This window comes from Lissotriton vulgaris, chromosome 8, assembly GCF_964263255.1.
Source record: "Lissotriton vulgaris chromosome 8, aLisVul1.2, whole genome shotgun sequence".
Lineage (NCBI taxonomy): Eukaryota > Metazoa > Chordata > Amphibia > Caudata > Salamandridae > Lissotriton > Lissotriton vulgaris.
The window spans coordinates 1,305,555,005-1,305,575,167 of NC_141696.1; the positions used below are offsets into that span (position 1 = coordinate 1,305,555,005).

Genomic DNA, 20,163 nt, shown 5'->3' on the forward strand with positions numbered 1-20,163 from the left:
GTAAAGCCTAATCCTCTCTTCCGTGTCTTTAATAGAATTCAAACTTTCTGTTACGATAGCTAGGAAATGTTTCATTCTTTGCTTAAGAATATTTAGTGCTGTGCAAAAAATGCTTCAGTGGACAAGATAATCCCAAGAGCCTCTAGAACAGGAAGTTGAATGCAACAGTAAATAGTGTATAAATAGGTTTCAAATTATGTTTGATATAATTTATATAAATATATACATTTTTATCTCATTGGGCTAGCAGACCCAGTGCAACCCTTGCTTTGAAAAGACACTACAAAACAAATACAAAATGCAGAGCTTATTCAGTTTCACAAACTAGATTAAATTTGCATCTGCACCGAAAGTGGCATGACCGTTTCATTCAGTAATTCAATTCCAGAATGTATTGTAATTGTGGGTTTACAATGCAAACAAAAGAACCCACAACTTTTTTTATTACGAAAAATACTAAATGAAGTTACTCTACATGCCTCCCTTTGGGATCTGAAAAACCTGCTTATGGTTAAACAATTCAGTGCTAAAATATTAGTAAGCTATTTTAAAGTCATAAATAAACATTTCTAGTGCTAAAAGTCATTGATTTGTCTTACATTAAACTGAACTCCTGATTCACTGAGAAAAGGGTTCCTTCTGTAAAGTCTTTAGGTGAGTTCACTTGCGGTTCATAGGATAAAACTTGACGTTTCAGTTTTGGAAAAGCTACAAGAGACTGACCAAAACAAAAACAAAAAAACATAGATCAACCTCTCGATAAAGATTAAACCTGTTGCATTCTTTACTGATACTGTGCATAGTTATTTCCATATCAGATAAAACAGCTAACATAAAAACATTTTATATTATACAACTTTACTTACTTTCTAAAAATAATTAAATTAGAATCTATTTCAAGAGCTAATAAAGAGCAAATAAAGGCAAAGCCAATAGGTCTTCCCTTTGGAACCCTTCCCTTTGGAACACATTTGTTTTGTCAAGGGTTCTTACAGACGTGGACAAACAGAAAGAGCTATGAGGTATCCGCCTAAATTATTTTTCATTGAGCACAATGTGCATGTATGCGCACACCTACAAAATGACACAAGCATTTTTTTCCGTTTTATTTTCTATCATAGAAATAATTTTTCATTTTTTTGAGGTAGAGGTGGGGGGGAGCATGGTGAGGGTGGGAAGGGGAAGCAACAGCGGGCTCGGGTGAAACAAAACAATAGAAGGAGGCCAAGAAAAACTGGGAAAGTAGAAGCAACACTGGAGGGAAGGGGGGACAGAAACAACACAGAGGGCTGAGGAAGCAACATGGGCAGGACAGAGGAAACAATGGATTACGGGAAGAAGAGAATCACATGGGTCAGCATGAAAGAGGGAACTGTTGTGCGGAAGCACATGGATGAGAACGTGATGCAGGGGAGAAGCACACAAGGGCGTGCACAGCATCAGGAGGGTCAGGGCTGATAAATACACATTCGAGAGAGGCACTCAGAGCCTGGCAGAGGACGGGAGTTCAGTGCATGAGGGAGGCAGCTGGAAAACACATGCAGTCTTGTTGAATGCTTAATCAAAAACACAAAATGAATGCGTTAAAAGTGAGCTGTGGAAGCATGTGTAATAAGTCAATTCTCCAAGGGAGGGTCAATCACAAGAAGAGGTTGCAAACCCACACAAGCTGATGCATATGAAGTTAGCAAATGAGTGATAAAGCCAACCAATCCAAAGCAAAGGACAGGCTTTAAGCCCACTGAACGCTGGTAATAGGTATTTTTGCTAACATACAGCTTGCATATTCTGGTAGTTGAGACATTAAAGAAGCATCCAAATATCACTTTAAAATGATGTGATCCATATAAACAACTGGCCCTTAAGCAGCAGCATGCTGCATGAGCATGCGGATGCCCAGAATGGATTCCCATCACTGGCATGCAAATATAGTAGTCAATGTGGTAAACGATGCACATTGCGTTTGAGCATTCAGATGCACGGCAGAACAAAAAAAACCTACTTTGCTTAAAAAACAGGATGCTGTGACAAATACAGGTCACCCACTCCATCTGAATTCTTCCTAATGTGTGACTCTTCGGTGACAGAAGTACAAATTAATGTTATACTCTAAACTAGAGTAAGCTGACTCATGTTGTTAAATATAATGTTATCGATAAAGGATGCTATGGCTGCCTTAGATGCCGTAGAATGGGCTATGATTCTGTGAAATATTCACCAAATACTAAACAATAAAAGGCAACACATGACGTGGCCTAACAGATAGGGCGGCCAGCCTCGAATCTGCGGAACTGGGTTTGTGGCTCGCCCACGACGCTCAACATCCTGTGATAATCACTTAATCTCCAAGGGCCAACCAAAAATGAATGTGTTCCTCTCTAATGCAACTGGTAATCATGTAAAGTGCTCAAATACCGTTGGGTCGAGTTTGCGCTATATAAAACTCACCCCCAAAAAGTGAATAAACTAAACCACAAAGAGATGCAACAAACTCACAATAGAGTTTTGTATTCAAATCAGAAGTAGCTGCCAAGATTATCTAAAATTCTCATTTCCATCAAAGTACACATTTTAGACTTTTCTTATGCACATTTTGTTAATACATATAAAGCACCGAGGGAGGTTTTTCTCTGAACCATATGGAAAAAACAACATTTGGCTCATATTCAATGCTAACCTCTCTTTTATCCCAGATTACTGCAGTAGTAAAGCACAGTAATTCCTGAATTCCTGGCTGCCAATCTGGACTTTTGAAGGAAAATGCTACTTACCCAGTTTGCATCTGTTCTTGGCATGTAGAGCTGTAGATTCACATGCTTAGCATAGCCTGCCATCTAGTGTTGGGTCCGGATGTTTGCACTTTGTTTATTTCGAAGAAGTATTTTCCAGTCACGAGGTGGGTGACTCCTTTCTTAAATTGTTTTCCTGCCGAGGGCGATAATGGAGTTAGTAAGAGTAGTAGAAAGAGAAGTCGAGGTATATATGTATCTAAGTAAGATGTCACTGCGACAGGTATAGGTACCCGGGGAGGCGAGAGGGTGCAAGTGAATCTACTGCTCTACATGCCAAGAACAGATGCATACTGGGTAAGTGATCTCCCAAAGCGGTGGCTAACCTGTAGGTTTTGCAGTCATTTGAAATAGTGTACGTAAAACTCCTTGGCCCACACTAGCTTGCGGTCTTGCTAACACATCTACAAACCAGTGTTTGGTGAATGTGTGTGGTGTAGACTACGTTGCGGCTTTGCAAATGTCATCTATGGGTAGATTTCCTAAAAATGCCCTAGTTTGTGTGTGGAGTGAGCTCTAGTGGGAATTGTCAATGTTTGTTTTACTTTTGCATAGCATGTTTGAATGCACTTGGCTATCCATCATGCAATACCTGATTTTGATAAGGGATTGCCTTTATGTGATGGAGCAAAAGCCACAAATAGTTGTTTCGTATTACAGAAAGGTTTTGTCCTTTCTATGTAGTAGAGTAATGCTCTTTTCCCATTTAAGGTGTGCAGAACACGTTCTACCACAGAATCTGGTTGAGGGAAGAACACAAGCAACTCAACGATTGCTTGCTATGACAGGCAGTAATGACCTTTGGTAGAAATTTAGGGTTGGTCCGAAGATCCACTTTGTTTTGGTGTACTTGTAAAAATGGTTCTTCTATGGTCAGTGCCTGAAGCTCACCCACTCTTCTCAGTGATGTGACAGCTAGGAGGAAAGCTACCTTCCAGGTGAGAAATTGCAGCTCACATCTGTGCAATGGCTCAAAAGGTGGACCCATCAGTCTGGTGAGGACAATGTTGAGATTCCACACTGGAGCAGGTGGAAGTCTTGGGAGAAATGACCCTTTTAAGTCCCTCCATAAATGCTTTAATGACAGTCACTCTGAAGAGAGGCAAATGTTGTCCATTCTGAAGGTATGCAGCTATTGCAGCAAGATGTTGGCGTATGGATGTGTACTCTAAGTTTGAAACCTGTAAATGTAATAAATAGCATATAATGTTTTGAACTGAAGCATCAAGCGGGTTGATTTGATTGGTATTACAGTATATGACAAACCGCTTCCACTTTGCTGCACAGCAAGCTCTTGTGGTAGGACGTCTAGTCTCTTTGATAATGTTCATGCAGTCTGGCATGAGATTGAGGTAGCCAAACTCTAAGACTTCAGGTGCCAGACCGCAAGGTTGAGATGACTGGGATCTGGATGTCCTAACTCTCCATGGGTCTGCGTGAGGAGATTGGATGTAAGAAGTAGTTTTTGGCGAGGAACTACTGAGAGCTCCAACAGGGTGGTGAACCAGGGTTGACGGGCCCATATGGGAGCAACTACGATTAGTGTCAGGGACGCCTATCTGAGTTTCCAAACCACTGATCGAAAGAGTGGGAGAGGCAGAAAAGCATAGGCAAATATCCCTGACCAATTCACTCATAGTACATTGCCTCTGGACAATGGGTGTGGATACCTGGATGCGAAGCTTGGGCATTTTGCGTTAAGGTGTGTGGCGAACAGATCTATGTTTGGGAAGCCCCGCATCTGAAAGAATGGGAGGAGAAGTTGAGGGCGGAGTTCCCATTCATGGATCTGTTGTCTTTGACAACTGAGAAGATCTGCTATTTGATTTTTTACTCCTGGAAGGTGTTTTGCGAGGACATACATTCTGTGACGTATAGCCCACCTCCAGATAGTCTGTGCTAGTGTGTACCCCCTGTTTCTGTATGTAGTACATTGTTGTCATGTTGTATGTACTTATCAGGACAGCTTTGCTTACTAGATAAACTTGAAGTGCTTTGAGCGCTAGAAAAATCGCTAGCAGCTCTAGATAAAGCTGTTTTTTCTGCAAACTACACATGCGTTGTGTGCATTTGGAGAGGAGCTCCCAAACCAGTGAGTGATGCGTCTGCTGTTATCACTATCTGTAGAACCGGATCTATGAAGTGCAGCCCTTTTGAAAGGTTTTGTGGATTCCACCACTACAGAGAGCGATGAGTGCAGCCGTTCACCAACACTAGATATGATAACAGACCCTGAGCCTGGTTCGACTGACGTGCTAAGCATTCCTGAAGGGGACGCATTTGAAGTCTTGTGTAGGAGGCTGTTAGGATGCAAGACGTCATCATCTCTAGTAACTGCATGAACACTCAAGCTGGCAATGAGTGTTGAGGCTGAAACTGAGATAGTAGAGTCTGCATATTGTGGATTCTGGTCGGATTGGGGTAGGCCAGAGCCTTTTGTGTATCTATAGTGGCTCCCAAATACGCTTGCGTGTTGGATGGTTTGAGATGGGACTTGGACAGATTTACTGTGAATCCCAGATCGTGGAGCAACTGCACTGTTTTGTGAGTGTGACGTAGACAGCTTTGTTGCGAGCTGGCTTTTATAAGCCAGTCTTCTAGGTATGGGACGACTTGAATGTGTTGTCTTCGTAAATGAGCTGCAACTACTGCCAAGCATTTGGTGAAAACCCTGGGTGCAGTGGTTACTCCAAATGGGAGCACCTTGAATTGATAGTGCTGGTCCGCTACCATGAACCTGAGGTATTTGTGGTGAGCGGGGTGTATTGGGAAATGGAAATAGGCGTCTTTTAAGTCCAGAGTGGACAGAAAGTCGCCTTGGTGAATAAGCGGGAGCCCTTGTTGGAGTGTCACCATATGAAAGTGGCCCGACTGAATGTATAAATGTAGTTATCTGAGGTCTAGTATAGGCCTGAGAGAGCCGTCCTTCTTGGGAATTAAGAAATACAGAGAGTATACACCGGCCTCTTGATATTGTAATGGGACTGGTTCTATAGCTCCTTTTCCTAACAGAGAATTCTTGCTTGAGAAGGTTGAAATGTTCTTGTGACATTGCGTGTGATCTTGGAAGAATGTTTGGGGGAGTGTCTGTAAGTTCCAGGCAGTGACCATACTGGATAATTTGTTGTACCCATTTGTCTGAGGTGATTGTATTCCAGACAGGTAGAAATTGGGGGAGACGTCCCCCGACAGGAGTGGAATGATCGGGGGTAGCGGAAGGAAGTCACTATATGTTGTTTGAGGGGGAAGTGCATGTTGAGTTGCCTCTGCCTCTTTCCTTACCTTTGTTACCTCTAAATCCACCTCTAAGATAGCCTCTTGATGAGGGCGATTGGTTGTTGCCTTTTTAAGAGGAGGAGGGATTCTCTGTGGAAATACTTTTGGAGCCACCTCTGTAAAAGGAGCGATGAAAGGATCCCCTATTTGAGGGTATTTGTAAAGCCCCCATGGACTTGGTGACCTCAGTGTCCTTCTTCAATTTTTCTAGCGAATTGTCCACTGTTGGGCCGAAAAGGTGTTATCAAATGGTTGGTTGCGGATAGGGGCTTTAACCTCCGGTTTGAATCCTGAAATTCTCAACCAAGCATGCCTGCGTAGCAGTACACTGGTGTTCAATGAGCGGGCTGCTGTGTCTGCTGCATCTAAGGCTCCCCTGATGGAGGTATTGGTGATTATTTTTACCCTCCTGGATAAGGTCATTAGCCTTTGATTTCAGTTCATCAGACAGGAACTGCATTAGTTTCACTAGCTCATCGTAATGAGTTCCGTCATAGCGAGCTAACAAAGCTTGAGCATTAGCAATGTGCCAATGATTGCCCGTTTGAGACGCTATCCTTTTGCCCGAGGCATCAATTAATTTTGACTCCTTATCAGGAGGAGGGGCCTCACCTGTAGTCTGTGAGTTAGCTCTCTTGTGAGAATTGGAAACTAAAAGAGTCTAAAGGCAGCTGACCCTTGATATAAGCAGGGTCAGTAGGGGCTGGTTTATATTTATTCTTCACCCTGGATGCAATAATTCTTGCCCTCACAGGATCTCTAAAGATCTCAGATGTATGCTTAAGCATCCCTTTGAGCATTGGTAGTGTGTGAGTAGCTCTCTGAGAGGAAATTAGGGTTTCAAATAAGAAATCTTCTTCTAGAGCCTCTTTATGTAGCTCCACCCCATGATAATGAGTAACCCTGTTAAGTAGCTCAATGTATCCTAAGTTGTCATCGGATGGTGAGTGTTTGGAAGATTATAGATCTTGATCATTATCAGTGTTCAGATCAGTGTTAAATTCTTCCCATAGGCCAGTATCCTGTGGCCTATCCTCATCCCCATCACCCTCATTCTGTGGGTCAGGTGATAGTGGGGGTGGTGAATTTGTGAGTGTGATGAGCAAATTTGGATCAGTAGGCGAAGTAGGTGGAATGCAAGGTGGAGAAGCGTTAGTAACCACATTTTTTCTCTTTAGAGGGATGTGGTAATCCACCTGCAGGCCCATCTTCCTCTTCTCTGGTAATATGGCACAAATTTGTCCAGTGTCTGGATTTATTACCAGTCCTTTTTGTTTTGGATCTGAAGGCAGAACGTTGGACCGAGGCTCTTTTGGTGGAGACTTTTTCTACTTGGTCGCCGTATTCAGTGCCGAAAGTTTCAGCTCCGAACACTTCGGCTCCGAAGATTTACTCTTCGGTAACAATGGAATGGTTACCAAGACATGCTTCGGTTTAGACCCCGAAGGTTTCGGCTCGACACCGGCATGGGGCCAGCTCGAGCACGAGGTGGAAGGATTTCCTTGTGTTTTGGAGCCAGGCCTGAGGGTGGGGCCTCCAAAACTTTTTCTCAGTGCCGACCTTGGCCTAAAGGCAGAGGAGGGACCGGAGCCTTTTTTTCTAGTGTTGCTGGGGCAAGTAGGGTTTCTGTACTCCCAGTACGCTGACCCGGTGTAACTTGCTCCTCTTCTTCCACGTCAGAGTCAGCCTCAGAGATATGCTCTGCTTCATCTTCAGCTCCGTTAGCGTGGAATCTTTGCTGAAGAGGTCCAGTGCAGAGTTGCTCTGGTGTTGCCTTTCGTGACGCTAAGCCCGACGGTGACGGAGCATATTCTTCGATCGAAAAGATCGGCACGCGTTGCAGTCTTCTTCGTAGTGTTCCGGGGGTAGGCAGAGGTTGCACACTTCATGCAGGTCGATGTGTGGAAACTTAGCGCAACACCCGGGACAGAGTTTGAATGCAGTCCATTCCATCGACTGCTAACGAGCTCGGCCCGGGTAGGCCCAACGGCCCGACAAGAGTTTTCCAATCGAAGACCTTTGATTCGAAACGATACACGCAAAATGGGAAATGCCATCGAGAAACAACACCGTGGAGGGTAGTGGATTGCGCGTCGAAGGGAACCCGAGAAACCAGCAGAATCGGAGCGCTGCAATTCACATCCGAACCCGATGGCGGAAAAAAACAATCTAACAATGGAGTCGAAGCTCATGCGCGCCATCACCGAAAGGAGGAGTCACCTACCTCATGCCTGGAAAAGACTTCTTCGAAGAAAAACAAAGTGCAAACATCCGAACCCAACACTAGATGGCAGGCTATGCAAAGCATGTGATCTACATCTCATATGCCTCGAACACATATTTTAAATCGTTTTTTTCATTTTACATTTTTTATAAGATGAAAGCTAAACATTTATGGAAAAATGCTTGAATAAACTTGGCAACCTCATAAAAAGACATACATCGCTTTAACTTTGTGTTTGCTCACCACTGGGCTCGCTTTGGCTTCAAAGGTATGGCACCCAAGAAGTAATTTTGTTTTGATTATTCCCCCGTTTCATCTAATAATACCTTTAAACTTAAATGAAGTGAAGGTTGATGGGCTGTTTATGAACTGAGGGAGTAAATATTGCTTACCTGTAACCATCAGTTTGCTGGTTGCTGTGTTGTGGATTAACATATATATGCTTGTACTGGCTTCAGAAAATTACAAGCTTGTTACTTCATACATTATTTTGTTAAGCATCTGTTAAGTTGTGAATAACGTCTTTATGCAACTTTGCTATGTCAAGGAAAGGTCACAAGTGAATTTATAATGGAAAAAATCACAAACAAAAAGTTACAGGTAAAAAGCATTTGCAGCAGGAATGTACTGAAAATTCACATACTGTGTATTAACTGGAAAGCAGTTCTTACACCTTACTCAATGAGGTGTGGGGTGGGGTGTGGAAGTGTTGAGAAGCAAAAGAAAAGGTCTCCAGGGTTGTCCGACCAGCTAAAAGTCTTGTTCGCCCAGAATAACTAAACAGTGTTTGAAAAAGTGTGGCTTGATGACCATAAGCTACCTTGCAAATATCAAGTAGAGATATGTTATGCAAGTTTTACATCGTGGGCCATTTCTCCCACATAAAAATAAAGAGAAGCTGAAAGGCATGAAAGGCATGCTTGTTCGTGGACAGCACATCCAAATCTAAAACAAACCAACAGAGCAATCCAAATTTGAAAATGTTAACGGCTAGAAGGATTATGGTGGATGCAAAGTCTGATTTCTTAAGCACAGATGAGAACTGTGATGAGTGAAAATACTTGATAACCTCCTGAACCTTAGGAAGATATGGAATGACTTCAGGTTCTCTGCAATGATATGGAAATGTATTAATTCAGCTTTGTAACTTGCATGCGTTCTAAGTCCTTCTGCATCCTTTAAAACAGTTAAACAGTCTGGTCAGATCTACATGAATGTTACTTTCTGTACCACAGATTCCTCATCATTTGACTTCTCCCATTTTCAAGACTCGATCTGGAAAAATCTAGCTCCTTTACGTAGTAAGCATCGCCATAGGCCTCAATCGTGGCTCTGCCCATATCCATATGTAGACACAGAGCATTTCTGACAAGATTGATGTGCTATATGACAGTAAGTGAATCTAACTTGGAACCTTATGCCTTCATAAAGTCTACACAATAACAGAGGGATGGATGAGTTATCTGAGGATAGAAAGTGTGTATCCACTAGAAAGAGCATTACCAAAGGTTAGTAATTTATTCTTCAGATTTTCACTTCTACCTTGCCCACAGATTCTTCACCTTCTGAATCAGAGTGAATATTTCCCTAGTCACCTCTGGGTGCAGAAGCCACTCATAGTCCGCCAAATGACCGCCGTCAAATGTGTCTGCTCAAAGGAAGAGAGATCCTGCCAGCGAGGCAGGACGATTCTGTTGAGCGCTAGCTAGCCAGTCCCACTTCATCCATGCCTCAAGACAGAGCACACGAGCCCTCATTTACCTGCTTGTTGTAATATCACAAGGCAACCTCGTTGTCAGTGAGCACCTGGATTGACTTGCTCTCTTTACAGATGACAGAAGCTCTGTGAAAACTATTGCAATGGCATGCAGTGCCTATAGGTTTATCTGGTGATGCTGCTCTGACTGGGAATAGAGACCTCCGAGCTCTACTTTGTCCAGGTGACGCCCCCACTCCCCAGCTGAGGAACAATGCATCTTTTACCACTGTGGCTACTAGCAGGGAAAGGTAGCAAGGCCTGCAGCATGTCAGATTGGTATAAGTCATTCCTCACAGCAGGTTCCGAGACATCTCCTCAGAAATGTGGATCGTGTCTGACTGGCACCCCAAAATGCTGGGTCAGCTGCAGGCATACGTTCCAGATGTCCCACCAAGCGAAGGGAACTAACTGGATGCAATAGGCCAATGGGCCTAACCGTATCAAAAGAAAACAAGTTACTTACCTGTAACTTTGGATCCCCAGTATTGGTAACTTTCATAGATTCCCATAGCTTGTATCATTCCCTTTGTCGGAATGGGAGTCTCGGTAACAAAATAACATAACAGTAGGTACAAAAGAGAAATAAAAAAGGCCTAGGCCTCATTCCCTTTTGTAGCATATCCACCTCCTTTTGCAAAAGAGACCAAAACTGAGCATCAGCCAATCAGAAGAGCCTCACCCCATACAACCCTCCTGAAGGAACCTCAGAGTCTCAGATTGCGTAGCCGTTGTGTAACAGTAACCACATCTGCTGAAGGCTGAGCTTTCCCAGGGGAGGAGGGTGGGTGTATGGGAATCTTTGAAAAATACCAATACTGGCGAACCAAAGTTACAGGTAAGTAACTTGTTTTCTTGCCCCAGTATTGGAACTTTCATAGATTCCCATAGTTTGTATCAGAGTAGCTAGCAGTAAGCAATAAAGCACATTTTGTGACATAAATATAGAAATACCTCAGTATCCATACTTTCTTAATAAATAAATAAATAAATACACATTGAAACAGTAATCAGTATTATCATTAGATACAAAATGTGCAACCAAAGGAAGGAGGGATAGTAGGGAAAGCTCACCTCTCAATGGAAGAGGTTCCTCAGGACTGCCTAGCCTACAGCCATGTCTTCCTGTGCCAAGGATTCCAGGCAGTAATGCTTTGTGAAGGTGTGATTGCAGCTCCAAGTCGCAGCCCTGCAAATGTCTGATCTGCACTCCCGCAAAGAGAGCCGTAGAGTAAGCCATGGATCTTGTGGAGTGTGCTTTAACTCTGCCTTCAAGAGGCTTGCCCGCTGCAGAGTTACAGTACTGAAGGGCACTGGAGATCCATCTAGCAATACCCTGCTTTGACAAAGGAAGGCCCTTGCGAGAAGCACTAAATGCAATAAATAATTGAGAAGATTTACGAAATTCCTTGGTGCGATCCCGATAAAATTTTAAGCATCGCTGTATATCCAGTGAATGGAGTGATCTTTCCGCTGGCGTGGAAGGAAGGGGAAAGAAAGATCTGAGAACCACTGTTTCATTGAGATGAAAGTCTGAAGGTACTTTTGGTATGAACCTCGGATTAGTCCTTAGAATCACAGTATTTCTTTTGAACTGGAGAAAAGGTTCCTGTATTGTGAGAGCCTGCAATTTCCCAATGCGTCTTGCCGATGTGAGAGCGAGAAGAAGTGCCAGTTTCCACAAAAGAAATTTGAAGTCTGCCCGATGAATCGGTTCAAAGGGATGCTTCATCAGCTGGGTGAGAACCAAATTCAAATGCCATGTGGGAGGCGGAGGCCTCACTGGGGGGGAAAAACTTGAAACAGGCCCTTGAGAAACTGCTTGATAATCCTGGATGACCAGAGAGAAGGTCCAGATGCAGTGCGTCTGAAGCGAGAGATTGCTGCCAAGTGAACTTTTATGGATGAATGAGCCAATCCTGCCTTAGCCAAGGACAAAAGATAAGGTAGAAGTTTATCAGGCTGAGAAGAGAAAGGGTGCACATCCTCTTTCCGGCACCAAATACAGAATCTTTTCCATTTCAAACGGTAAGTCTTGTTAGTGGAAGGGGCTCTAGCTTGAGACAGAACTTCTCTTATCTCATTTGAGATGGGAAGGTTAATGAATTCTCGCTGCTCAGGAGCCATGCTGTCAGGTGTAAATAACGTGGTCAGGATGCCAAATCTGCCCGTGGGACATCGTGAGAAGATCCAGAATCACCCGCAAAGGAAGTGGAGGAACCAGAGACAGAAGGTGCAGCTCTGTGAACCAGAACTGCCTTGGCCAAGCAGGAGCTATTAAGATCATCTTGCACGGTTCCGCCTTGATCTTCTTGAGTAGCCTCGGAATCTCCGGAATGGGGGAAAAGGCGTACACAAATGCTCTTGACCAAGCTATTGAAAGCACATTCTCTAATGATCCTCGATGGTGAAGCCTGCTTGTGTAAAACTGGCATTTTTTGTTGATCGGGTGGCAAAGAGATCTATTGAGGGTTTGCCCCATCGACGGAAAATGTCGTCCAATACCGTCTGGTTCAGTTCCCATTCGTGGCTGACTGACGACAGCCTGCTGAGTCTGTCCGCCTTTTCGTTTAGTAGTCTTGGTAGATGTTCTGCCTGTAGCGATATTCCGTGTAGAATAGCCCACTCCCAAATCTTCTGGGCCTCTTGAGATAACGGAAGAGATCTGGTACCCCCTTCATTGTTTATGTAGTGCATGGCCGTGGTGTTGTCCGTGCGGACAAGAACCACCGGCCCTTGCAGCCGTGGGAGAACCTCCTGAAGTGCCTGCCTGATTGCCCTGAGTTCTAGGAGGTTGATGTGAAAATGGCGGTGCTGGGGCAACTAATGCCCGCTGACATGAAGATCCCGAAGCACCGCACCCCAGCCCTCCAGTAAAGCATCCGTTGTTACCACTTGAGGAGCCGGATTGCTTACGAAGGATAGACCTAGGGAAAGGTTTCCTTGCTTCGTCCACCCAAGGCTGCTCTTTTCATTGCCACAGTAATCATTACCTTGTCATCGAATGAGCCGAGAACTTGCATCCATTGTCTGTCTAGCTGTTCCTGAAGAGATCGCATCCGTAATCTGCAGTGAGGTATCAGAGGAATGCATGAAGAGATCACTCCCAGAAGGGATTTGTAGCGGCGTACTGAAAGACACTTTCTTTTTCTCAATAACAGCGCCATGGATTTCAGTTTTTCCTGCCTTTCTAGGGATGGAAAGGCCTTGTTGAGAGTCGTGTCCAAGATGGCTCCCAGGAAACGCGCCGTCCTGGACGAGAACAGAGATGACTTCTCTCTGTTGAGAGCAAGACCCAAATGCTGGAATAGGTTTGTACATGTGTTGACTGCTTCTTTCGCAGCCTCTCTGGACGGGGCCTTCAGCAACCAGTCGTCAAGGTATGGGAAGACCTGAAAATTATTTTTCGTAAGAGCGCTGCCACCGGTGCCAGCACCTTGGTAAAGATCCTTGTGTCGTAATTTGACAATGGCCGAGTTAGCGCTTAGCTGTGCTACACGTTTTTCCCCTTAACTTGACTATACTTAGAAACGCCATTTTGTAAATTGTGGCGGCCATTTTAGAGAATGAGCGGCCTCGTGGTCAGCATGCCCTTTAGTCCGTTGTCCGTGCAACTGACCACTCGACTCTGCCCAGCAACAGGCTATTTTTAGCTACGGTCAAGCCGGCTCATGCGCAGTTCCAACTGACCAGTCACCCCTCAGGAATGTGCCGCCAAACTGACCAGTGAGGTTGTAACCCCTCCCATGAGTTGGCTGTGTTCCAAACCATATATGTACATAATCTCTGCAACCTTGTGCCGCCTATTTTGTTTATTGCATGTAAACTGTATAAAAGAGGGACTCACACCAACGTTCTGTGTGATACTTCTTGCATTACCGAAGGGTGCTGTAGGAATGTACCACCACCCCATGGGGTCTTAATAAACTTGTTCTTTGTACTTTTCAGTTTCCGTGCCAACAGTTCTTTCAATGTAAGTGGGTTATCTTCGGAACATGTAGGCCTTGGGAACCCGATACTACAAATTGGCGACCACGAAGGGACTCATCGGCGACTCGGATGCCCAAAGGAGAGGTCGTGACGAAGGTTTGGAAACTCGCCATGGACGCGCGCGCTGCCACTGAGTGACCCGAGTCTTGGCACCCACGGTGTTTCTTCCCTTCCTTCCGATCTGACCTTCCAGGTGGCGCCGGTCTCCGACTGAGTTCTCGATCGTCTGCGTTGCTGGATAAGTGCCGTTTGGCTGATTCGATTAAAGACCTTGGCAGTTGGAATCTGGACCTTTGAGATTTGGGTAAGATTTGTGATCGGTAAGGTAGTCTGCGGACGCTTACTGAAGTTCTATGATTTGTGATCGGTAAGGTAGTCCTCGGACGCTTGCCGAAGTTCTATGAATTGTGTCTATGATTTGAGTTAGCTAACGTTTGTGACTTTGTGACCTTTGCGATCTCTGAATTATATGTGTAGTGCACTTCACATAGGCAGGCATGTAGAGATGTTTCTCTAATTTTGTTTTTTTCCCTCTGAGCGGCACATTTGTGTGAAGTACTGTAAGTGCCAGTTTATACGGTATCACGCTTTCGTGATACTTTTTGAACATGCCTGTTTTAAGCACACTCCGAGGAATGTGCTGTCTCGGAAATGGTACCACAATTAGATTAGCGGAATCACAGCCGGCTCCCCCAGAAGGAACACCGAATCGTGAAATGTATATCAAATTTGGCCTTCCCCCTATCATGTATAGCAAATTATGGCATAAATATACAAAAACTGATCCTGAATTGCAATGGCCACTACATGGGTCGTTCGATTTGCGAAAGGTTCAATTTGTGGAGCAGTGTCTGTTTCAACGTAGGTCCAGACAGAATATGTTTGATTGTGTACGAATGTGCGAGAAAGCGGTGCGTGAACGTATGAAACGTGAAATTGACTTGGCGGACAAAGAGCAGCGCAAGGCTGCTCGAGATAAGGCTTTACAGCTTGAGGAAAAGGAAGCGCAGGAGAAGAAAGAGAGGGAGGAACGGGAACGTAACTTGCAAACGGCCGGTCAATTTCCTATTCGTCGTCCGCTTTATCCTGTCCTTAATAATGAAATTGATGATTTTTCGTTACTAGATCATTCTCCGCCTCCGTATGTCCATCCCACGGCTCCGTCTGAGGATTCCGGTGACGAAGGTCGGGATAAGTCGGGTGGAAAGGACAGATCGAGTGTCAGGTTATCTGCGGACAGAGCCGCGGAGTTGCGTGGTCTTGCTAGGAAATGAAATTTGAATCATGTAACTGTAGCAACGGTTTTAGCTGAAAAGAATTTGTGGTCCGAACGAGAATTAATGTGTTTTATAACTACTTTAGCGGAAGAGGTTGTTGTTCGCTTCCGTAAATATTCAGACACTTTAGAACCCAAAGCTGTGTCAGTTTATTGTGAGAATTTGGATAAAGGTTTATTTGCTCTTTCAGATACTGACGACCTTTTCAAACGACTACTTCATCTGCGGGATGAGGCGACCAGACTGCGGGATGAAAAGAAAGATGCTACGGGGTCCGCGTCGGGGTCAACGGAGGAATCCAAAGAGTGTCCTCTTCGGGGTTCAGATAAGACTACCAAACTGCATGTTATGCCTATGCGTGAAGCTGCGCCTTTGTATGTTCCTCCGAAGGGAGAGGGTACAGATGACGATAAAATGTCGAAGGATGCGAAGGGGTACTTTATATATAATTTGGTATATACGCCTTGGAATAGATCAGATGTTATGGCGTTAAAGAACTCCCTGCCCGATCTTCGTAAAAATCCAGCTGCGTTCTATGAAGGGGTGTGAGGGGGCCATTTCTTCTTGTGTAATGACGCTTGTGGATATAGATCTCTTCTTTGGGTTAATTCTCCCCCCTGATATGTGGAGGTTGATTCGTAAAACTAATGATCAAACGACTTTTGGGGCTAATTGGAAGGACTTAGAACAGGCTGACTTACAAAGGGAACCTGCATGTAAACCGTGTGCTTTGATTCTAGATCTCCCGGCGGCTATTTTGACTAAATTAAAAACTCTGGTACCCCCTAAAAAGATCGATTGGACCATGTTGGCTTCATGCAAACAGAAGCCAGATGAATCGGTATCTGATTTCTTTACACGCTTTGAAGAAGCTTTTCATGATTACAGTGGGCAATCATTAACAGACGATACGGGTAGGCATCTATTTGTCGATAAGTATGTGGCTAATCTCCTACCGGAGATTGCGAAACGATTGAAAACGAGTGAAAGTTCCTGGACCACGGCGACCCCTGCGTCTTTGTTAACTATGGCTCAGTATTATGAGCGGCAGGAATTAGAGGCTAAAGAAAGTGTTGATAAAAAGGCGAAGGAATTGAAAACTAAGGTGATGTTGGCACAGGTTCGTGGAACGCAATCTAGAGGGAATGATAGAGGTAGACGAGGAGGGGGTAATGCGTCGTACGGGCGTACGGATATAGCGGAGGATCAATGTGCTTATTGTAAGGAGTTTGGGCATTGGGCTGATGATTGTCCGGTACTTCGTGAGCAACGTAGTCAGCGTGGTCGAGGAGGTGGAAGGTCAAGGAACAGTTATTCGGGGGCGAGAGGCGGCGGAGGTGATCGTGGTAGGTTTGAAGAGAGGGGCCGTGGCCAGGATGAGCGTAATACATTTGATAGACGGAACCAGTATCAGATATCGGAGGGTGAGAATGTGGAGCATCAAGATTATGTGCATGCATAGGACAGCGTAGGATGGGGTACGGAATCAGTTGAAGTGCCAGTAGATCAGAGTGGTCCATATGTATCAGCGGGTATCTTGGGTTCTACTGATCAGTTTCTAGTTGACACAGGAGCTACTCGTAGCGCTTTGTCTAAAAACTTGGTTCCGAGGGCTCCCCTGTCTGGCGATATGATTACATGTATTGGGTTTGATGGCACACCCACTCCCAGCCCATTATCGAAGCCCCTTGCACTTTGTCTCGATAAATTTTTCAGTTTTGGTCAATTTTTGTTGTCACCTTATACCCCAGATAATATTCTGGGCATTGATTTGCTTAAATATTTTCGAGCAACAATACGTTGCGCTCCGGAGGGAGTGCGCGTTATTTTGAATGATGACTATCCAGATTCAGACAGATTTTTTACTATACAAGAATGTGAAGCATTAGCCTCTCTCCCTCATACGTTGTGGGCGACCTCGGATACGGATGTGGGACAGATGCTCATTCCACCCATTCGCATTACTGTAAAGGAGGGAGTACTTTTGCCACGTGTCCCACAGTATAAGATCTCCAGGGAAGGAGAAATTGCCTTGAAACACATTGTTCAAGATTTGCTCATTGCAGGGGTAGTGGAGGAAGTCCCCTATAATGTTTGCAATAGTCCTATTCTCCCGATCCTTAAGAAAGATACTGACGACAAAGTCTATCGATTTATTATTGATTTGAGAGAAATTAACAAAATTGTCATCCCCCAATACCCGGTGGTGTCCGATATCACGACATTGCTTACATTGGTCCCCCCAACGGCGACGACCTTTAGTGTCATTGACCTGAAAAATGCGTTCTTTTCCATTCCCATCCATCCTGACAGCAGATACTTATTCGGTTTTACGTTAAATAATAAATCGTATAGATTTTGTCGTGTTCCTCAAGGTTACACTGAGAGTCCGAGTATCTACAGCCAGGCTTTAAAAAGACAGCTTGATTCCTTTCAATCGCGATCTGGAGTTGCCCTTATTCAGTATGTCGAAGATCTTTTGTTGGCTGCTGATACTTATGCTCAATGCGAGGAGAGTACGCTTGCTTTGCTTTCCTTTTTGGCTGAAAATAATCATAAAGTTTCGAAGAAAAAGCTCCAATACTGTAGACCCATGGTGACCTACCACGGTCATCTTTTGTCTAAGGAGGGGCGTGCATTAACATCAGATCGAATTCAGGCAATTTTAGATACACCAGTCCCCCGCACACAGAGAGATGTACGTGCCTTCATAGGATTAACGTCCTTTTGTAGACAGTGGATCATGGGGTTTTCGCACATTATAAAACCTTTGTTAGCATTGCTGTCCAAAACTACACCAATGCCCCTCGAATGGACAGATGAATGTCAAAATGCTTTTGATCAACTGAGACAAGCCCTTTGCTCTGCACCCGTGTTAGGTACACCAGATTACACAAAGATTTTCACATTGTACGTGCACGAGAAAGATGGGTGCGCGTTATCATTGTTAGTGCAAGCACACGGGGACAAACAAAGGCCATGTGCATACTTCTCGGCGGTCCTTGACCCTGTAGCACGTGGGTTACCTGGGTGTTTTCGAGCAGTTGCAGCAACAGCAGTAGCTATACGACAGAGTGAGGGAATAGTTTTATCGCACAAATTGTTGGTGTTAGTTCCCCATGCAGTTGATGCCCTGTTGAATCAGACGAAAACCCAGTATCTCACGAGTGCACGTTTGACAGGATACGAGCTTACACTTCTGGCGCCACATATCACACTAAAAAGATGTGCTACTCTGAACCCTGCCACTTTATTGCCCTATCCGGTTGAGGAGGGTCAGGAAGAAAAACATAATGACTGTGTTTTCCTGACTGAGGAACAGACAAAGGGTCGTGTCGATTTACAGGATATGCCACTTCCAGATGTGGATGGGGAACTGTGGGTTGATGGATCGTGTTTGAGGCTGCCAGATGGTACGACTTCCGCAGCATATGCGATCACGACTCTTAAGACAGTGGTAGAAACAGCACGAATACCACAAAAATCGGCTCAGGCAGCAGAGCTGATAGCTTTGACGAGAGCCTGCGAATTGAGTGCTGGCCTATGTGTGAACATCTACACAGACAGCCGGTACGCCTTCGGAGTAGCGCACGACTTCGGGCTACTCTGGAGAGAACGTGGGTTTTTGACTTCTCATGGAGTACACATTATGCACAGAGAACTGGTGCGTGATCTCCTAAACGCGTTGCTTTGTCCAAAGAAAGTAGCGATTATTAAATGCAGTGCCCATAAAAAGATCACTGATAAAGTGGGTCAAGGAAATGCCTTTGCCGACAGCATAGCAAGGCAAACAGCTATGTCCCGAACTGACTCCCCCATGTATGTAGCAAAATCACAAGCTGAGCGATGGTACGATGCTAGAGCGGAGATACTAGATATCCAAAAATCAGCAACTGAAGCAGAACTTGCGGCATGGGCAGTAGATGGGGCGCTAGATGATGAGGGCAAAAACATGGAGAAATGGAAATTGCCTGCAGCTTACTTGCAAGCGATGGTTCAGATGACATTCGGATTAGCACATGTGGGAGCTCTTGCGATCACTCGATTGTTATCACGAGTTTGGGAGCATCCCGAGATTGCCAATACAGCCAAGAGAGTAGTGCAGACCTGTCTGATATGTTTGCAGCACAATCCTGCGAAAGGGACCCATACTCCAAAAGGAGGGTTCGTTCCACCATCTGCACCATTCGAGGTACTCCAAATGGATTACATCCAGCTTGAGCGTTGCAATAACCTTAAGTATGTCCTAGTGGTGGTGTGTGCTTTTAGTAAATGGGTTGAGGCCTTCCCCACGAAAGATAATACAGCTTTGACAACAGCTAAGGTTTTGCTCAAGGAGTACTTCCCTCGATTCGGAGTTTGCAAATTTTTGTGGAGCGATAATGGACCTCATTTTGTTGGGAAAATTGTGGAGTATGTGCTGAAGGGGTTGGGGATCCAGCAGAAGTTTCATGCTGTGTTCCACCCTCAGTCAGCAGGTCTTGTCGAACGGTACAATGCCACGTTGAAATTAAAACTGGCTAAGATTGTAGCATCTACGTCATTGAAGTGGCCGGATGCTTTACCGTTAGCATTGCTCTCTCTCAGATCAGTGCCCCACTCTCGAACAGGCCTCACACCATATGAAGTGGTGTTTGGAAGGCCTATGAATATTTGGGGGGTGCCTAAGCCGCGATTGATACATGATGTGCCTTGTATAATGATGAATGACTATTTGGCACGATTAACAAATGATTTGCTTTCTATTCATCAACAGGTTCGAGAAGCGCTCCCTGACAATTCCACTGGAGAGGCTCATAATCTCCGTCCTGGGGATTACGTTATGATAAGGTCGTTTGAGAGGACGAACAG

At 44.7% G+C, this 20,163-nt stretch overlaps 1 protein-coding gene across 1 annotated transcript in view; it reads right to left on the minus strand.

Annotated features, from left to right (window-relative positions):
• The window catches only part of CUL5 (cullin 5), a 787,955-nt gene that overhangs the window by 125,448 nt on the left and 642,344 nt on the right, over positions 1–20,163 (minus strand). Inside the window, exon 17 of the mRNA XM_086935237.1 lies at positions 600–718. Within this exon, the coding sequence (XP_086791363.1) occupies positions 600–718 (119 nt within the window). The remainder of the gene's footprint in view (positions 1–599; positions 719–20,163) is intronic.